The sequence below is a fragment of the Fukomys damarensis genome, unplaced genomic scaffold (assembly GCF_012274545.1).
Source record: "Fukomys damarensis isolate Sample0158 unplaced genomic scaffold, DMR_v1.0_HiC HiC_scaffold_9, whole genome shotgun sequence".
NCBI classification, from domain to species: domain Eukaryota; kingdom Metazoa; phylum Chordata; class Mammalia; order Rodentia; family Bathyergidae; genus Fukomys; species Fukomys damarensis.
In genome coordinates this window covers 7,555,455-7,572,450 of record NW_022900921.1, presented here as the reverse complement: position 1 = coordinate 7,572,450, position 16,996 = coordinate 7,555,455, and the positions used below count along the sequence as shown (strand labels likewise).

The 16,996-nt window shown below is 45.1% G+C and overlaps 1 protein-coding gene across 4 annotated transcripts in view; it reads right to left on the bottom strand.

Moving 5' to 3' along the window:
* Nucleotides 1–16,996, bottom strand: part of Gria1 (glutamate ionotropic receptor AMPA type subunit 1) — a 303,361-nt gene that overhangs the window by 98,416 nt on the left and 187,949 nt on the right. For all 4 annotated transcript variants that reach the window (XM_033761584.1, XM_010639694.2, XM_010639693.2 and 1 more), the window contains exons 8-10: nucleotides 15,328–15,432; nucleotides 3,344–3,454; nucleotides 2,622–2,828 (exon numbers count right to left, since the gene is read on the bottom strand). In XM_033761584.1, the coding sequence (XP_033617475.1) occupies nucleotides 2,622–2,828; nucleotides 3,344–3,454; nucleotides 15,328–15,432 (423 nt within the window). The remainder of the gene's footprint in view (nucleotides 1–2,621; nucleotides 2,829–3,343; nucleotides 3,455–15,327; nucleotides 15,433–16,996) is intronic.

The following is a 16,996-nucleotide window of genomic DNA, read 5'->3' as shown; positions in this document are numbered from 1 at the left end:
GGGACCATTTTCATCTCCAGAATTAAGGATTATTTTAATGTTACATCATTGCCTTTTCTCTTTTACTTTCCTTTTTAGTTTTATTTTAGGATTACCTATTTTTAATGTTCATACAGAGATTTCTTTAACTGAAATACCGAATAGTTTCTTTGGTGGGAAAAACTATAATAGTACACAGGATCCTAATGAGATAATTAATAATGTGAAATAGGAAGTAAAGGGCTAAAGGTGTAGGGAAAGTGGGAAGGGTGGGGGAAAGGTAATAAGGGAGAGGAAAAAAATATGAGAAACTGAAAAAATGGAAACAAAGTGTTTATAAATGAGGAGGGGTGGAGGGGGTGAAGGGAGGGCAGGGACAAGGGGAAAAAATGAGAATCAAGACCTATTATGTAAAAGTACAGAATCCCAATGATGAATGTAATTGTATTGTATACCTAGATTGTACCAATAAACTCAATTAAAAAAAAATCAAACATCAAAATACCTTATCCAAAGAAAATAAAGTCAGCTTTGTTTTCAAAAAGAGACCAGCTCTTCAAGAGCCCAGAAACAGTAAACTGAGATGTTTCTCATGGATTTTTCCTGACTTCATGGGTAGTTTGTGGTTGAGAGCCTTCCCCCACCCTCTCTGCTGTTTCCCAGGGAAACAGAAAAATAAAGGGAAGTAATATGGTGAAAAGTAAGTGACAACTGGGCCCATCATGGAGTCTTCAGAAAATAGTGTTTACTGGACAGAAGGCCAGGCCCGGTGAAGGGGAGACAGAGGTAGAGGGGTTGTCCTAGCAGCGTAGACACGCAGGGGCAAGTCCAGTTTGTCTGAAGCTGATGAGCCAGTGACTCACCACGGAGGCCCAGCATGAGGGGTCTTGTCGCCAGGACGATCAGGCCATTCTTCTGCCAGATCAGAGGCTTTTCACTGAGGGAGCTGCATTACATGAGGTGAAGGTGGAGGTGAAAGCTGGAGAAGGTGAAAAGTTCACAGCAGTTGCCATGGGGATGACCTTAAGAGCACAGTGGAAGTTCCCATGGAAACCAGCCTCCAGATGCAGCGTGACCTCTGCAGGTCTCTTGCCTTTCATCCACAGAGCTTCCCAAGGAAGAGGTAGGGTAGGGTGAAGAAAGGGGAGAAGCGCATCCCATTCCTCAGCCTATTTCCTGCCTTCACAGGCCTTCTCCAGAGCCACTTCCCCAAGGAATATTTTCTTTACTCCGTCTTTTTCTTTCTCAATCCTCTTTGTATATCTCTTGTAGCTATTACACCTTCTCTTGCCCTGATAGAAGACAGTGAGACTGGCAATCCTCCGAAGTGACTGCTTCTTCCTGACCAGCACTTTGTGTTGACTTTGGACTGCACATGGGCTTCAGCTCAAAGACCAGCCCAGACTCTTCAGTGTCTGCGAGTGAAACCACTATGGCCTCTTTCCTGCAAATGGCGGCACAGTTCTTCTATTGTCTTTTGTTTTTCTTCTACTCCAGGGCCTTTCTAATCTCTCTTCCCAATATCCCTGGTCTTGTCCCCTTTTCCCCCTTGTAACTTCCTACTTCAACCTGTCACTGACCACCTCGTAACCCAGGCTCAAGGCCAAGGGATGTTTTCTCACTGTACTCTCATGTCTTACTTACTTGTTCCACCATCAAAAATATAGTTTAGAAATTCTCAGGCTGCCCTTCTCTCTATTTCACTGTGGCCTCTTTCCAAGTTCCTTTCTTGAGAGCTAGAAAAGCTCACGATGGCTCTTGTATGAACTGTATGACTCACATTCCTCGATTCTATGCTTAGTTTCTTTCTTATTGACTTTCCTACCCCAACACAATATGCAGGTCCTTTGGCATTGTTTGGTTTTTAATAACTACCCCAAACTGAAAAAAATGTCAGGTATTTAGTGGCTTCTGTTTATTTATAAAACTTATTATTTATAAGTTTTTACAGCACTTATGCATGGAGTTATCCCAAATGTGATGAGTTAAAAAAATCAGAGTGGACCTGTCTCTGTTGCACAGTTAAGCATTACACAAGGCAGAGTAAACCTCATAAAGCTAAGTTCTATGGCAGAAAGCGAGGACAGCTCAAAGGAAAATTCAAATGTGATTTTCAGAGAAAGAAGAAACCTAGGTATAAGTAATATTTGCTACAAGGTGAAGAGGAAGGTTTTAGAGGTGGAGGATGGCAGGGAGCGTTCTAAAGAACAGAGTAAGTGAAGAACAGTTTGGCTGAACTGAAAGTTGCATCAGAGGAAGAACAGGAACGAGTGACTAGAAAAATAGGTTGGATCTGGGTTCACCTGATCCAAGGGAATAGATTGACACTGAGGGTGTGACATATAACTTTCTGGAAAATGATAACCCAGAAATCTGCCTCAAGGAAATGGATCTTGAAGCTACACTTCCTGTGTGTTGGGCAACAGTCAACCGAAATGACAAGACCCTGAGTGAGGATGAAGGCGTTGGGACCAGGCACCTGAGCAACATGTGTCTGAAGACAGCAGGTTGTGGGTGACTTGTCTATTCAGTGACAACCATGCTCCACTATGGGGTCACGCAAAGGTCCATGCAGCCCTCAAATGCTTTCCTGTCAAACTCTCTGCTCTTGCCCTCTCTATCCCACACCGGGAAGAACTTACTCCATAAACCAGCTCTCCCACCATGCCGTTCCAGGCCTTCGTGTCAGGATCTCGGGCTCCATACTTCCCGTCACTGACGATCTCGAGACGGTAGGAGTAGCCAACATGCTTGGCAATCTCCGCTGCCAGCTCCACACAGTAGCCCTCGTAGCGGTCATTTCCCTCGAACTGGTTGGCGTTCTTCTTGAGCATCACATAAGGATCTTCCTGGTAGAGAAAGAGGGAGACAGAGAATGTGGTTTATGAGCTTACCTGTGGGCAGGGAAGACTTGGGCATGGCGGAGGAGGACATCACCAGCGTCGATTAACCCTGCAGAAGTCTCTAGATGTACTTCAGAATTTCTGTCCCCCGTTATAAATTTTTTGGGTCAGGGAAGCAACATTTGTTAAAATAACAGTGTTTCATCATTGACATGTTACACAGCCTTTCAAATTATGTTTTAAGAGCCCTTTTTCATCTTGTCTTTTTAAAAAATATTGAAGGAAAGAGAACTAGATCTTAAGGAAGCTTGTGTGTGGCTTAGCCCTGGATAAAAAGTGACACAAAGGGTCTAAGAGACGCTGAGTGAAGACTCAGAAACTCTCCTTCGCAGGGCATTCTTTCCGCCACTCCCTGGCCCCGCCTGGCAAGAACAGTAATCAGCTCTCCCTCTTCAGGGAGACTGCTGTAGCTGGAGGTGGAATGAATCCCAATTAGCTTTGAGGAAGGAGTGAGTACTCACTAGGATGGTGGTGACGATGTATGTTCTGTTCTGGACGCTGGAGTTGTCTCCACCGGCTTGAGCATCAGTGGCTGCAGGCACAAATTTATCATCTTCGCTCCAGTAGCCGATCTGTGAATGAGAAGGTGGGGCTGTTAGGCAAACCGAGTTCCTCAGGACCACCCAGGAAAGCTCTGTGTCCTGCTGTGTGCTACTGGTATTGTGTGGTATAGTCTCTAGACTACTGGCAGACAGAAACAAGCAGAGGCAAGGTGCTTCCCAGTTCCCCCAGCTCAACCTAGACCAGAGTGAAAATCCTGCAGTGGACATCAAAGCCAGGAAACTGCCCCTTCTGAGCAGAGAGGATATGACTGTTTATATAGTGAAACTCTTTATTACAATCAAGCCAGGCCTTGGGGATTTTATTCTCTGCAGTTGGTCGCCAGGGCCAAAGCTCTCCACCTTCCTGTGAACCTTTTCTTTCCTTGACTTCATCATGAACTGCAGCTGGAATCATGATTGAATGTTATATTTCTTTTACGCTTGTCTGTGTTTTTCCATCCAGATTTAACCTTCTAGGATAATTATTTTATACTTTATTTCTCTTTAACTATTATACTATACTACATAATACGCATAAACAGTGCTCAGATTAATACACTAAACATTAACCTTCCAAATATCAGTAGCTTATGAATCCTGATTTATTTTCTGAGGTCTTCAGCAAGTACAATCCCTGTTGCATGCATGGCTCTGAGTGGAAATGTTCATAGTGGTGTGTGGCAGGGCTGAGAGAGACACAGAGAAGTCCAAGCGGCTGTGTCTATGTTGAGAATGTCTCTGGTGCACGTGGGAGGGCACAAAGCGCCCATAAACCCAGACCAAGTCCTGACAAGTGAGTGGGCTAAGGACTTCAGAGGAGCAAAGCCAAGCGTGGGAACTCGTGTAGGCTGACAGGCAGGAGAAGGAGGCAGGGCTTTAGGTCATGAGAGAGGGAAGGGAAAGCCCACACATTTTAGATTAGGAGGAGTATGAGGCAAGGTGTGAAGGCAGGAACTGCCCAGGTATCGAAGTTCTGTGAGTCCTGACGATAGGGTTAGCCCAGGAGGGCAGTGAATGCTTGGGTGTAAGTGGCAGAGGCTTTGAAAGCCAGGCCAGGTAATGTAGACTCTATCCTTGAGTGAACAGGGAGTTGTGGAAGGTTTGGAGACAGCAGAATGACATGGTGAACGCACGCATACACACACACTCCCGAGCCCAGACTGCCTACAGCGGTGTCTCCTCCCCTCCCATCCCCTTCCTTTCTCCAGTCTCCTCCCCTCCCACACCCCCCCTTTCTCCTCTTCCCCCCCCCCATCTCTATTTAGACAGTTGCGTTTCGTTTTGTGATTATTCTGGAAAAGAAAGGACAATTGGAAGTGCACAGAAGGAGCACGAGCAGTGCAAACTCCTGACAAACCCAGCACCTGCCAACCGGGACAGGCCCAGTGTCAGTGACACCTTGCTGTCCTTCCTAGTTCCTTCCGTGGGAGATTGGCCGTTCTCCCTGTGACCGCCCAGTCATCAGCAACCATAATAACTGCCACCTGGTAGCGTTCTTGCCATCACAGGCTGAGTGCCTCACAGTTTTCATGCCATTACATCTGGCTTGGAGGAAGGAGGCTGCTAACTTGTCCAAGGTGGTGCAGCTGGAAAGTAGCTGAACTTGGCCTGGAGCCCTGGCCACCTGTCTCCAGCAGCTGCTTTTTACCACCAGGCTTTTCTTGCTGAGAGGCCTCTCTCCCTGGTCTAGACTCCTATCAGTTATCAGTTACTGAACGCTTCTTGTGTTTCAGGTGCTCATCTAAGTGCTTCTTATGTTTTATTCTTTTCATCCCCTAAGACCCCACAGCGTTGGCCGATTGTTTTCCACATTTTAAGAGTGTAGAAACTGAGGTGGAGGAGTCACGCAACTTTTCCAGTGCCTCACAGGAGCCATGGAACCAGGATCTGAGCCAAGATCTAAGCAAAACAGCTGGCTGTAGCTCAGGCCCCTATGCCCCAGTGTGCGGCCAGCCAGGCCTCGAGGGCCTTGTGTACACTCCCAATAGAGCCAAGGTCTAGCTGCTTGATGTCTGCTTCCATCTCTCTGTGGTGCCGAGGCCCCTGGGGGTCAGGATGGAAGTCTACTCTTCCTAAAGTCCCTGTCTTAGCCCGGCACACACTTTCACAGACAAGTGATTTACAGCAGTGTGAGGAGAGAATGAAGCAACCAGCTGTGACCCTGCGTGGAATTGGTGTGCCCTTTGTTTCTGATAGTGCAGAGGCCCAAGGCGAGGAGGGTGTGTCTCTCAGGATCTGTGCTCGCATTTACCTCGGGGAAAGCATGTTAGGATGTTGCCCGTGTGTGTGAGGCTGTTAGTCCATTTGGAAGGAATCATTCCTTTCTAATGATGCAAGACCCAGTGATTTAGATTTCCGGAATGTCGTCCCTCCTGCGAGCGGACTGTCAAAGCATTTCATCCAACCCTTCACCACTTTCCCCAGAGGTGAGGAGGGGTCACGGGAGAGCAGGGATCTCTGGGTTCCTCTTTCAGCCCCAGCAGTCAGCTGTGCTTTGAATCTATTTGTGATACTAAGATTTCCCTTTAGAGTTACTTTTGTCCAGGAGCTCTCTAGTCAAATAATCAACGTCCAAACCACTATGGTAGTACACCACGATGTGTATATGTTTTGTTTTTGTTTTTGTTTCTGCTATTTAAAAAAAGTCCCCAAAATATTTTCACACTTAACTCTTTGGTCCTTGTACTATGCAGAGTGCAGATAGGCTTGTGATTATTTTCTCTGTTTTACATTTGAGAAAATATAGGCTTAGACTGATTAAATAATCTAATTTATAATGTTAGATCATACAGCTGATGAGTGGTAGGGAGTAGAACCTAGATCCCATGGACTACACAGGTAAGATTATTTGATAAAATCATATAAATTTGGGAGAATGACTGCCAACTATGATTATTTCCCCGCACAGGTGATTCTAAGGAGTTTGGTCCCTTTCTTTCCACTTTCCCTTTTCTCTTCCTTCTCCCTCTCTCTCACAATTACTCTACATGTTTAGCTATTACTTCTTAAACTATAAAACCAGGAGAAGATGGGAAATTGCTTTCCTTGGTTAGCAAATAATTTGTCTAAAACATGCAACGCATTAAGTAGTATTTGTTCTGAAAGGGGCTCAGTGGTTGAGGAATTAGTCTGGCCTCAAGAAGATCTGTTTTAAGAGCTAGTCTTTCCTAACGTGAAGTATGATCTTGGGCAAATTATTTGACCCTCAGAATGGAGTCATATTAACAGTAACTCCTCGTTGGGCTGTGGTAAAGTCTAAATGAGTAGATGAATGTACAACAATGTGCATAGTCTGTTGTTAGTTCATAGTAAACAGTTGGTGTGCTAAAAAACGATATTTATTATGGTGATGCCTTGTTGGAGGTTAATGAATTTTTATACTACAATGCATTTGTTTGCAGTTTGCTATTTAATATCAATCTCCAAAAAAGTATGTTTATAGCTTGGCTCATTTATAGCTATTTGCATATCAAAAACTAATATAATAGTTAAGTACTGAGCTGAGGATTTAGCTCAGTAGTTCTGCTGCCTGCCTCACAAGTGCAAGGTTCTGAATTTGATCCCCAGTACCCCCCAAAAAAGTTAAGTATTATGAATGAGCTTATTTTGTGGCCAACCTTCTCATAGGAAAAAAATATTTCCAGGGTTAGTAGAGGCTTCTTGATGCCCAAACTCAGGCTTATACGTTGTGTAACATAGTAGACTGAAAATTCTGGCTCCAGAGCTGGTTGAAAAGAAACCTGGCAAAGATATTTGAAGAGAAATTGCACAATGGAGATGAGAGCAAATTTCTTTCTGAGAAATAGATTGGATGGATATACATCACTTTGGTTCTCTACTGAGGATATGCAGGAACTTTGACTCTGTTGGAAAGCATATCAGAATTAGTAGTTTGGTGAGACTGAGGCTACCATTTGGGAGAGGATTTTAATGGCTCTGACAGTGAGAGGTTTCCTCCTGGGGCCAGTTAGAATTTTGAATTTTCTGTTTTCCATCTACCTCTAAAGATTCTTTGAATATAGGAAATGAGTCTAGATGATATCACATTGTTTTTAAGTGGATGAAGTTTAAAAGGGGTGATTATGGAACTGCAAATTCAACTGATCTGCTTTGCAGTCATCACACTGAATTTATACTCTGATATACTCAGGTTGCCTTTGAAACTGCAGGCCCGGACCTCCAAAAATGAGATCCACTGTGATCAGGTTTTTTAAAAGGAAGTTGCCACAGTGGCAAAGACAACTAGTTAACTACCAAGTGTTCTTATTTACCTCTGTAATGTAGAGGTGTTGGTTAGAAGTGGCTTCGAAGCCAGAAACTAAATTTCCCAGCCTGCTTTGCACCTAGTTAGCCCAGATGAGTGGTTTCCGGTCAGTGGAATACAATGAAGTAAAGTTCATCACTCGTGGGCTGACCCTGCAAATTCTTCAAGTACAGTTTCTGTTTTCATTCTTCCCACCTGTTCACTAACTGTTGACAGCCGTAAAGCCCCATGCAGTCTGAAAGCACAGTTGGTAGACAGTGGAGCCTTCATATACTTGAGTCTCAGCCAGAGGCCTCAGGACAAAAACTAGTCGGTGAGTAAACAGGAAATAAACCTCTATTATATTAAATGCTTGAGATTTCAGAGTTTATCTGTTACAGCGCCTAGGGTTATCTAAACTAAGGTACTTAAAGGATTTGAAGTTAATAAGTTTATGTGTAACTTCATCTGAGTTCTGCTTGAGGTGCTATTTCATTGAATTTGGTGAATGTTGTTTTCTTACTTACTGGCGGGTCAATGGAAACACAGGATGGAGAAGTATACTCCTTGATTTCCCAGCAACGTTCAATAAGCTTCGCACTTATTTAATAAATAGCCTCTTATTTGCATGGGTTTGCTATGTGTCAGTATTTCCTAGGCACCAAAGATATTTATTTATTTATGTATTTATTTATTTATTTGTATTGGGAATTGAACTCAGGGCCTAGCACTTGCTGGGCAGGTGCTGTGCCACTGAGCTACATCCCTGGCCCTGAAACATATAATCAATAATGCAAATATGGCTTCTACTTTTAGAGATGTGTCATTTCATAGTAATGTGGTTTGGATGTTATTGCTGAAACTCATGTTGAAATGTGGTTGCCGCCATGACTGATGGAGTCATAGGGTAATACTCTTATGAATGGATTAATGCTGTTTTTGGCTCCATTCTTGTGAATGATGAATGCTATTATTTGGAGATGGGTTGGTTACAGCAGGAATGGCTTTGTTACAGAAGCAAGCTCTCAATGCACACTATAATGCCTTCTACCATGTTATAATACAGCAAGAAGGCCCCCACCAGATGCCAGAATCTTGGCAGTGGACTTCCCAGCATCCAGAACTGTGATAAGTAAATTTCTTTTCTTTACAAATTACCCAGTGCCTGGTATTTTATTATAGCAGTAGAAAATGGACTTAAGAATGGCGAAGTGGCGAAGAAGGAAACCTAGCCAACATATATCCAGACCAAGAGTTGGCAGACAAGTACTTTAGGCTTCACAGATCATATAGCCTGTGAGGCAACTATTCATCTCTGCTGTTACAAGACAGCAAGAGCCATAGATACTATATAAACAGATGAGCATGACTGTGTTCCAAAAAAACTTTATTTATAGACACAAACTTTAATTTTTCATAGTTTGCACATGTCATAGTCTTTTTTGAAAATTTATTTCAACTGTTTGTTGAAATGTAAAAACCATTAGCTTGTGGGCTGTACAAAAACAGGTGGTGAGCTGAATTTGGCCTGCAGGCTGAAGTTTTCCAACCTCGATTTAGATCAACCAACCAACAACAGTATATCCGAAGGGATAACTATGAAAAAAATAAAATAAAATAGGATAATGTGACTGTGCTGGGTGAGTGGGAGGTACTTTAGAACAGACAGGGACAGCCTTTTCAAGGTGGCTTCACTCAAGCTGAGACCTGCAAGCCAGGGATAAACACAGCAACTGAGAACATTCTGATGGAGACTGTCAGGTACAGGAGTAGCATGTACAGATGCCCCAGGGAAAGTGAGCTTGAAGTGCTCAAGGAACAACAATGAGAACAACAAACAACAGCCAGAGCACTCTGATGGACTGTCAGGTACAGGAGTAGCATGTACAGATGCCCCAGGGAAAGTGAGCTTGAAGTGCTCAAGGAACAACAATGAGAACAACAAACAACAGCCAGAGCAGGGCAGAATGATGACTTAGAGAAAAAACAAGCAGGACCGACTGTCTAGGGCTCTAAAGGCCAAGGTCAGGGAAAGCACATAAGAAACCAGTGAAAGTTTTAAACAGAGGAGCAACATAATTCGATGAATGTTTGAGATTTACTTACCAGCTTTTGTGGTGACAAAGTGGCCTTTTTAGAGTGGCAAGAAACACATAGATAGCAGGATCCATGGATGCAAAGCAGGCTACTGCTTGGGGTGGGAAAAGCAGCCTGGCTACTGGGGTCAGCAAGTGCAAGTGGAGAGAAGTGGCTGGATTAAGCTGTCTTGGAGTTATGAAGTGATTGGGCATGTCCCAAACTGAATGGCAAGACTGAAAGCAAAACTCCTCAAGGGCTGCTGAACTGCAGAGCTGTGCAGCCTTTGGGACTCCCAAAGATTACTTTTGACATCAGCAGGACTTGGGGCCACTTTGTCTTCTTCTGTGCCAAGTCTTTCCACTCCAAGTGACACATGGGGTCAGAGCTGGGAGACTTGAATCAATTTGAAAGGAGTAGGTGCTTTCAGCCAGCCGGGTCCAAAGACCACTATGGGATCAATGGCAATGAGCCGGGACAGTGAAGTCAACAACGCTGGTAAAAAAGCCATAAGAGAATTCTCTGTATGGTTCTCCTGTGGGCCGGTGTTTATGACAGGTTGTGATTCAACCTGAATTTGACAAGGTATTTTATCCAGAGAGAGATCCCTAAATCGGGACCCCATTGTGGAGTGATAGCTCTAAATGGGATTCCCTAGGAATTAGCTTTAGTGCAGGCAGTGCCACTACTGGCAACTAAATATTGTAAACTTTATGAGAGATGTGTATTTAGAGCGCACACATTTCTGTAGGGTGTCAAAGTGGATCCAAATACCTACAAAGTACGTTGGCACGTGAGTGGGCAGGATACAGGCCTGAAGATCAGGAAAGTTTTCTCGAGGCCCCAAATCAGGATGGCGTGGCTTGTTTTTTATTACACATTTCAGCTGAGGCCAGGTGATGTTCACTGCAACCAACATGACTAGGTCGTCCCTGAAAATCTGAAAAATTACTTTGCTAGGAGGCTGATTGAGTGAAAGGCCCGAAGGCACAGTTGTGGAAGAATTGATTTTCTGAAAGTCAGATCCCCTATAAAACAAAGAATGTTTAAGCCCACATCCTAAGGAAGGATTTAGTTACTGAAAGGAAGTTTAAAAATGGCCCTGGGATCTGAAAAATAAAGCACAGCCATTTGCTTGAGGATTTTAGGGCTATTCAGTTAGTTTGCTGATTTATCCATTTCATTGACTCGTATGGCCTGACTCATTCAAACTCAATGCTACATAAACTCTCTGTGGCCCACAGAAGGGAGTTTATAAAACAAACAGGCAAACAAACAAGCCATGGGCTGAATGTCCACTGCGTGCCAGGTGCTGTTTTCCCAAACCTATTTATCAGGAACTGTCTCATTTAATCCTGTATCAATCCTATAAAGTAAAAGGCCATTACGTCTCTTTTACAGATCATTAACTGAGGTTCTTGGAGGCTAAATAACTTGGTCAAGGTCATGGGCTTAGTACAGAGCAAAGCAGAGAGTTAAATTCTGGTCTGTCTGTTCCTAAAACCCAAGCTCTTTGCTGCTTAGCCTGTGTTTCTCACTGAATCTCTTGAGCCTCAGGAACAATTGAGGCTGGGGAAGGAGCTCTAAATGTACAGATTACTGGTCCTCTTTTCTCTAAAAACAGAACGGAGCCCAATGGCTAAGACCCAAGAATTTGTATTTTTAAAGACAGGCTACCCAGTAATTCTTTTATTTGCTAAGAACCAGTGATTCTTATTACAGATCCTCCACTTCTGAGAAAGTCTTAATGAAGAGAAAGGCCTGAAGAGATAAAAGGGCTCCCAGGAGTCTCAGGGGAAAGTTTAGGGTCAACTCAAAGATCTGGGATCCTTGGATCTAGGAATAACAACTGGAGATGTTCACACCGAAGGGCGGTTTGTCCATTGATAGAGGCCTTAATTCTACTTCCACAGAGAAAGCTAAAGTTCTGCCAGGAGAGGGACAGTGTGATTATGGGCGCTCCCATATCTCACTTAGGTTAAAAGGGATTTGGCTGAGAGGTTTCCACTGCCTGCCTCGCAAGCCCTAGGTCCTGAGTTCAATCTGTGGTACAAAACAAACAAACAAACAAACAAAATGAAACTACTTCACTATCGCTGAGAAAAGTTCTGCCGAGAGGGACAGTGTGATTATGGGCGCTCCCATATCTCACTTAGGTTAAAAGGGATTTGGCTGAGAGGTTTCCACTGCCTGCCTCGCAAGCCCTAGGTCCTGAGTTCAATCTGTGGTACAAAACAAACAAACAAACAAACAAAATGAAACTACTTCACTATCGCTGAGAAGAAAGTCCAGATCAACACTCATATTTTAATTGAGGCACATGTAGCTACTCATGCATTGTATAGAAATACCAGTCTGTGTCACCAGGGAGTAGGAATACATATGTATTTTTAATTCCCTGCCTGAGGACAAAAAGGCCATTTTGAGGATTCTGAGAGACACCTAGGTTCATGGTCAGCAGTTTTCTTTCTAAGGGCAACCTGCTTGCCTGCTCCAGATCTTCTACCAAAAGCTGCAACATTTATGGTCTCACCGGCAAGGCAGGGAACAATAGCGCCCTCCTCAGACTTCGAAAGGAAACTGGCCTGCGGAGGAGGTCACCTGTCGGATGCGCCTTCCAGTGGTGGCAGCATTCCCTGAGCATTCCCCTCACCCCTTAGTCATCAAATGTCCCGTTTGTGTCACTGTGGCTCCCTCAGCCTTGGAAACAGCTGTGGCAGATGAGCAAGGTTACAGAGTCAGAAGCTTGAACTAAGGTCGCCATTCAGCCATGGCTCACTCTGAGACTTAAAGCAGCTGACCCTGCCCCTCTATCTCAGTGTATCCATCTGAAAAAAGGATTGTATCATTCAGGCAGATAGTCTTCATAAGCACATGAAGGGACAAAATGCTTGAAAGAGATCAAAAAGCCATCTCAACGTTTTGTCAGATACCAGTCATGTGGCTTCTCTTTGACATCGGACAGAGGTCTTAATAAACAGTGACACAGGAACTGTTCACTGAATCAGGATAAGGCACTAATGCAGACACGGTCTGCTCCCATTTCATCGGTGTGGAGATTGAGAGTTGCAGGAACAAAGGGGCCTAGCGCAGGTCTTCTCTAGAAGCAAAGATTAGAAGGATGGGGAAACAGAAGTAAACAGACTTGGACCATTTCTGGAGGAGCCTCATTCACAGCAGATCTGTGCCAGGAAGCATCCTCATGTAACCAACATGCAAAGGTTTGCTGACAAGTGGATGTGCTCCTGGAAGATACATCTGTAGCCAAATAGGGTGCGCTTGATTATTACTTGCTGAAAAGTGAGGCAGGTGATGGGCTTACAGTAGCAGCACCCTAAAGCAGAAGGTGGGAAATGAACTGCTTCCGGTCTAGGAAGAGTACAGGATGTGTGCCAGCAGCCCCCAGAACCAGGGAGAGCCTGGTGATCTCCTGCTGGAGTCAGGCATGTGTAGAACGAGAGAGGACAAGAGAAGGCTGCTCCTGGTTGGGAGGACGTAGTGAAAGGGGAGACATTTAAACTTGGCCTTTGTGGCAGGTAGATGAGCGCCCTAATGTCTCTGCCCTCATCTGCAGAGCCTGTGAACATGCTGTCTTGTATATCACAAGGGACATTTCCGATGTGATCTTTAATGGGGAAATTAGCCTGGACTACCTGGATGAGAGAAACACCACGACTCCATCCTTAAAAGCAGACAACCTTTCCTTGTGGTCAGGGCGAAGCTATAACAGTGGAAGAAGTTCAGGGTGGTGTGTTGTTGCTGGGCTCGAAGCTGGAGGGAGGATAATTTGAACCAAGAATTTTGGGAAGCTTCTAGGGAATGTTGGAAAAGGCACAGAAACTGATTATCTTTCAGAGCTCCTAGAAAAGATCACAGCCTGACCAACACATTAATTTTCGACCAGGGACACTTACAGAACTGCATGGAGACAAGTCTGGGTTGTTTTGAGCCACTGTTTGCAGCAGTTTGTTACAGCATCAACGGGAAGTTAACACAGCCTGGATGGATGGATGGGATCAGTTGAGATAGAAGATGAGGTGGAAGAGGGAGCTCTCAGTAAGAGAAAAGAGAGGACAGGTTTGTGAGAGCTGAAGACACAGAGCCCAGAGCCATCCACTTATATTTTGTGATGACGAAGATCTACCGATGAGCAGAGGAAAAGGCACTGGCTACCTGTGATGTGAAAAGTGTTTCGAAAGCCATGTGCCCCATGTGGCTGTTGTGCCCTTGATATGGGGTGAGTGCCACGAAGGGACTGGTTTTTACATTTGAATAAATTAAACATTACATTTCAATAGCCACTTGATGCTGGTGGCAAGTGCATTTGATGGAACAGCCACACAGAGCATTGTTGGAGATAACGTGCCAGGATCGGTACTTTGAACTTCTGCATGCTGCAGGCCATTTGATTCATTTAAGGGCCTTATGAAGTCACAGTATTGTGGTGATCCCCACTTATCTGAGGAGGACAAGCTCAGGCGCTTGTCCACCGTGGCAGAATAGTAAGTGGTAAAGCCAGGCTTCCACGCCCATGAGAGCAGAGCTTGTTCACAGATCGAGGACACCCTAATGTGCTCACACCACACTGTCCAATGCCCTCTGGAAACAACAGCGTCCATTGCATGGAATTAGAGGTGCGATGAAGGCCAAGAACACAGAGCTAGAGGCTGACATGAGACGCTCAGGAGGCCAGGAGAGGTTGCTCTGAGGAATGACACTAGCTGTGAGTACTGAAGGCTGAGGAGGCACTGGCCAGGCCAAAGAATAGAGTCAGGTGGAGTCAGTCCCAGCAGAGGGGAGTGAAAGGCAGTTGGGACGACTGGAGTGGGGAGGAAAGGAGCGACAAGGGTCAAGGTTAGAAGAACTGGCAGAGGCCAAATCACACAAGGTCTGGTGGAATTCTGAAAATTATCCCGAGGATTTGAATGTCTTAAAAGAATTTCAGTATGCATATACATTCATATCATACACACACACACACACACACACACACACACACACATATTCACATGTACACACATTTTTAAGTGTAACGTGTGTGGAAAATAGAGTACATGTGACCAAGCGTAGACCAGCAGAAGATAGATAACTGTGTTAATAAACAATATTATTAAGTTCTTCAGGGTCTACCAAGAAGGGCAGTGGCCTTTGTTCACATCTCTTATTTGTATTTTCAAAATTTTTCCGATTCCTTGCATTTTTACAAGCACCCTACAACAGAAGCAACTATTTTAATTTTTTGCTGTACAGGATGATGACATTCATTGTGGGGAGTTAGTGCACGTACACAACACATCTTTTTACATCCCTCTCTCCCGCCCTTGCCTTCCTCCGTCTCTTGGTCCCCTTTCCATTTGTGAAAGATTTTAACCTTTACTTTGGGAATGAGCGAAGGCATTCTCAGAGAAGGGACCCGACTTCCCCAAGTCCATGCTGGCCAGCAGCAGACCCCAGTCTAGAGCCTACCATGCCTGAGTGTCTTCACAGCTGCAGCTCAGGCAAAGGGGGGTTCCCGGGGCCCTCAGCTCAGGCTGGAGCCCTGGTTGGTCCTGGCTGCCCTGAAGAGGGTTCAAGGTGGCCTTACCTTCCGGATGCCATCGTGTTTCATTTCTATCACGTGGAGGGTGTAGTTGGTCCGGCGCCCTTTCTCATTAAACTGCACGTTTCCTGTCAGCCCTTCGAATCGCACCTGGAAAACACAGCCAAATGGTGATCTGTGAACTCAGAAGTTCAACTTCATGTTTGTTTGCTGTTCCTGTCTGAAGCGAAAATCTCAAGCTCACAAATGTCACATGGTATGAGGGTTTGGAGTAGCCTGACTGCTAAAAACTCCCTACCCTCTGGCTACGGCAGGCACCTGTACAAAGCAGAGTTCTTTGCCATCAAACTGGGGTTCATGTGAGTACCATTTCATCCAGTACTGTAGGGAGACAGTAACCGTGGGTCGGTGTGCACACGGTGAAGTCTCTTTACCACCCCTAATCAAGCACCGCCACTGCTATTCCGTCCTTCTCAGACACACATCTGAAGATGAGGAAACCGAGGAAGGTCTACAAAGGGAAGAGAGTGACGTGCCAAGTGCTGATAGGTCCTGAGGAGACCAAGAGCAGGGATCAGCCTTATGATGCCTCACGTGACGCTTGACAGTGGTTCCTAACTGCACTGTGAGGCTTCCCCGTGCAGCAGCAGAGGGCAGGTAGCATACCTGGAAATATAAAGACCTGGGCTTGATTCCAGCTTCCCCATTAACACCTGGGGATGTTGGGTGATTCCTCTTTTTAAGCCTCCAGTGCCTGACATTCCTACCCTGCCTACCGAAAATGAAGCAGCTAAGGTGAAAATGCTGTAAAGGCCGAAGAGCCCTTGAGGGGAACTTCTTATGCTCAGACCAGTGTGTGGGGGGCTTTACAGAGGTCTCAGTAGGTTAATGTAAAATTTGCATTAGAGCCCCGAACCATGCATTATGGGATTTCTTCTCCTTGTGTGAGTCAGATTAAATGTTCACAGACTCCTATCTTCAAGTCTGTGTAGAGGGTCAAGTGGTCAACAAGGGGATTCAAGACCTTTGGGACTGAGCCTGCAGCTCTGCAGATGACCAGTATATCTCGTCCAAGTCTACCCTCAGATCGAGGGTGAGTCCAGCTGCCTGTCAGAATCCACATTCTTCATGGTGGCCTGCTGCTGTGTGTTCTCACATCCCTTTCACCCAAGGCCAGCAAAATGAGTCTGTCTGTTACCGACACAGATGCGCCCCTGTGGCCCAGTGCTGTTTATGTTTTTTCTCCCTTCAGGTAGCTGAAAAGGAAGTCTTGCAAGAGTTTTTTTTTTCTTTCTGACAGCAGTCAGCTCCTCTGCCTTTAGAAGGTGTAAGAATAGCTGATGTGTGTGTGTGTGTGTGTGTGTGTGTGTGTGTGTGCACGCACGTGCGCGCACATGTGCACCAGTTCTGAGCTGACCCCTTCATCACCTTCTGGTTTGAAGTCTCAGTGGGGAAGCCATGACAGGCCCAGAGCACTGAGCAAATTATACAACAAGCTCTTCACTTTCTCAGTTGAAATTTGGAGAATGCTCCAGCTCTTAAAAAGGCTGGGCTGTCCTTACTTTTCAGAAAGAAAGCAAAGCACAGATCCTGCTGTAAAGAATAAAAGAAAGGAGCAATTCTGGCCCATTGGAAGCTTCACCTTCTTCTCTCCTTGGTTACCTCTTGTCCACCTTCGGCTTTCCCACTGGTTCAGGCACAAGGCAGTGTTATT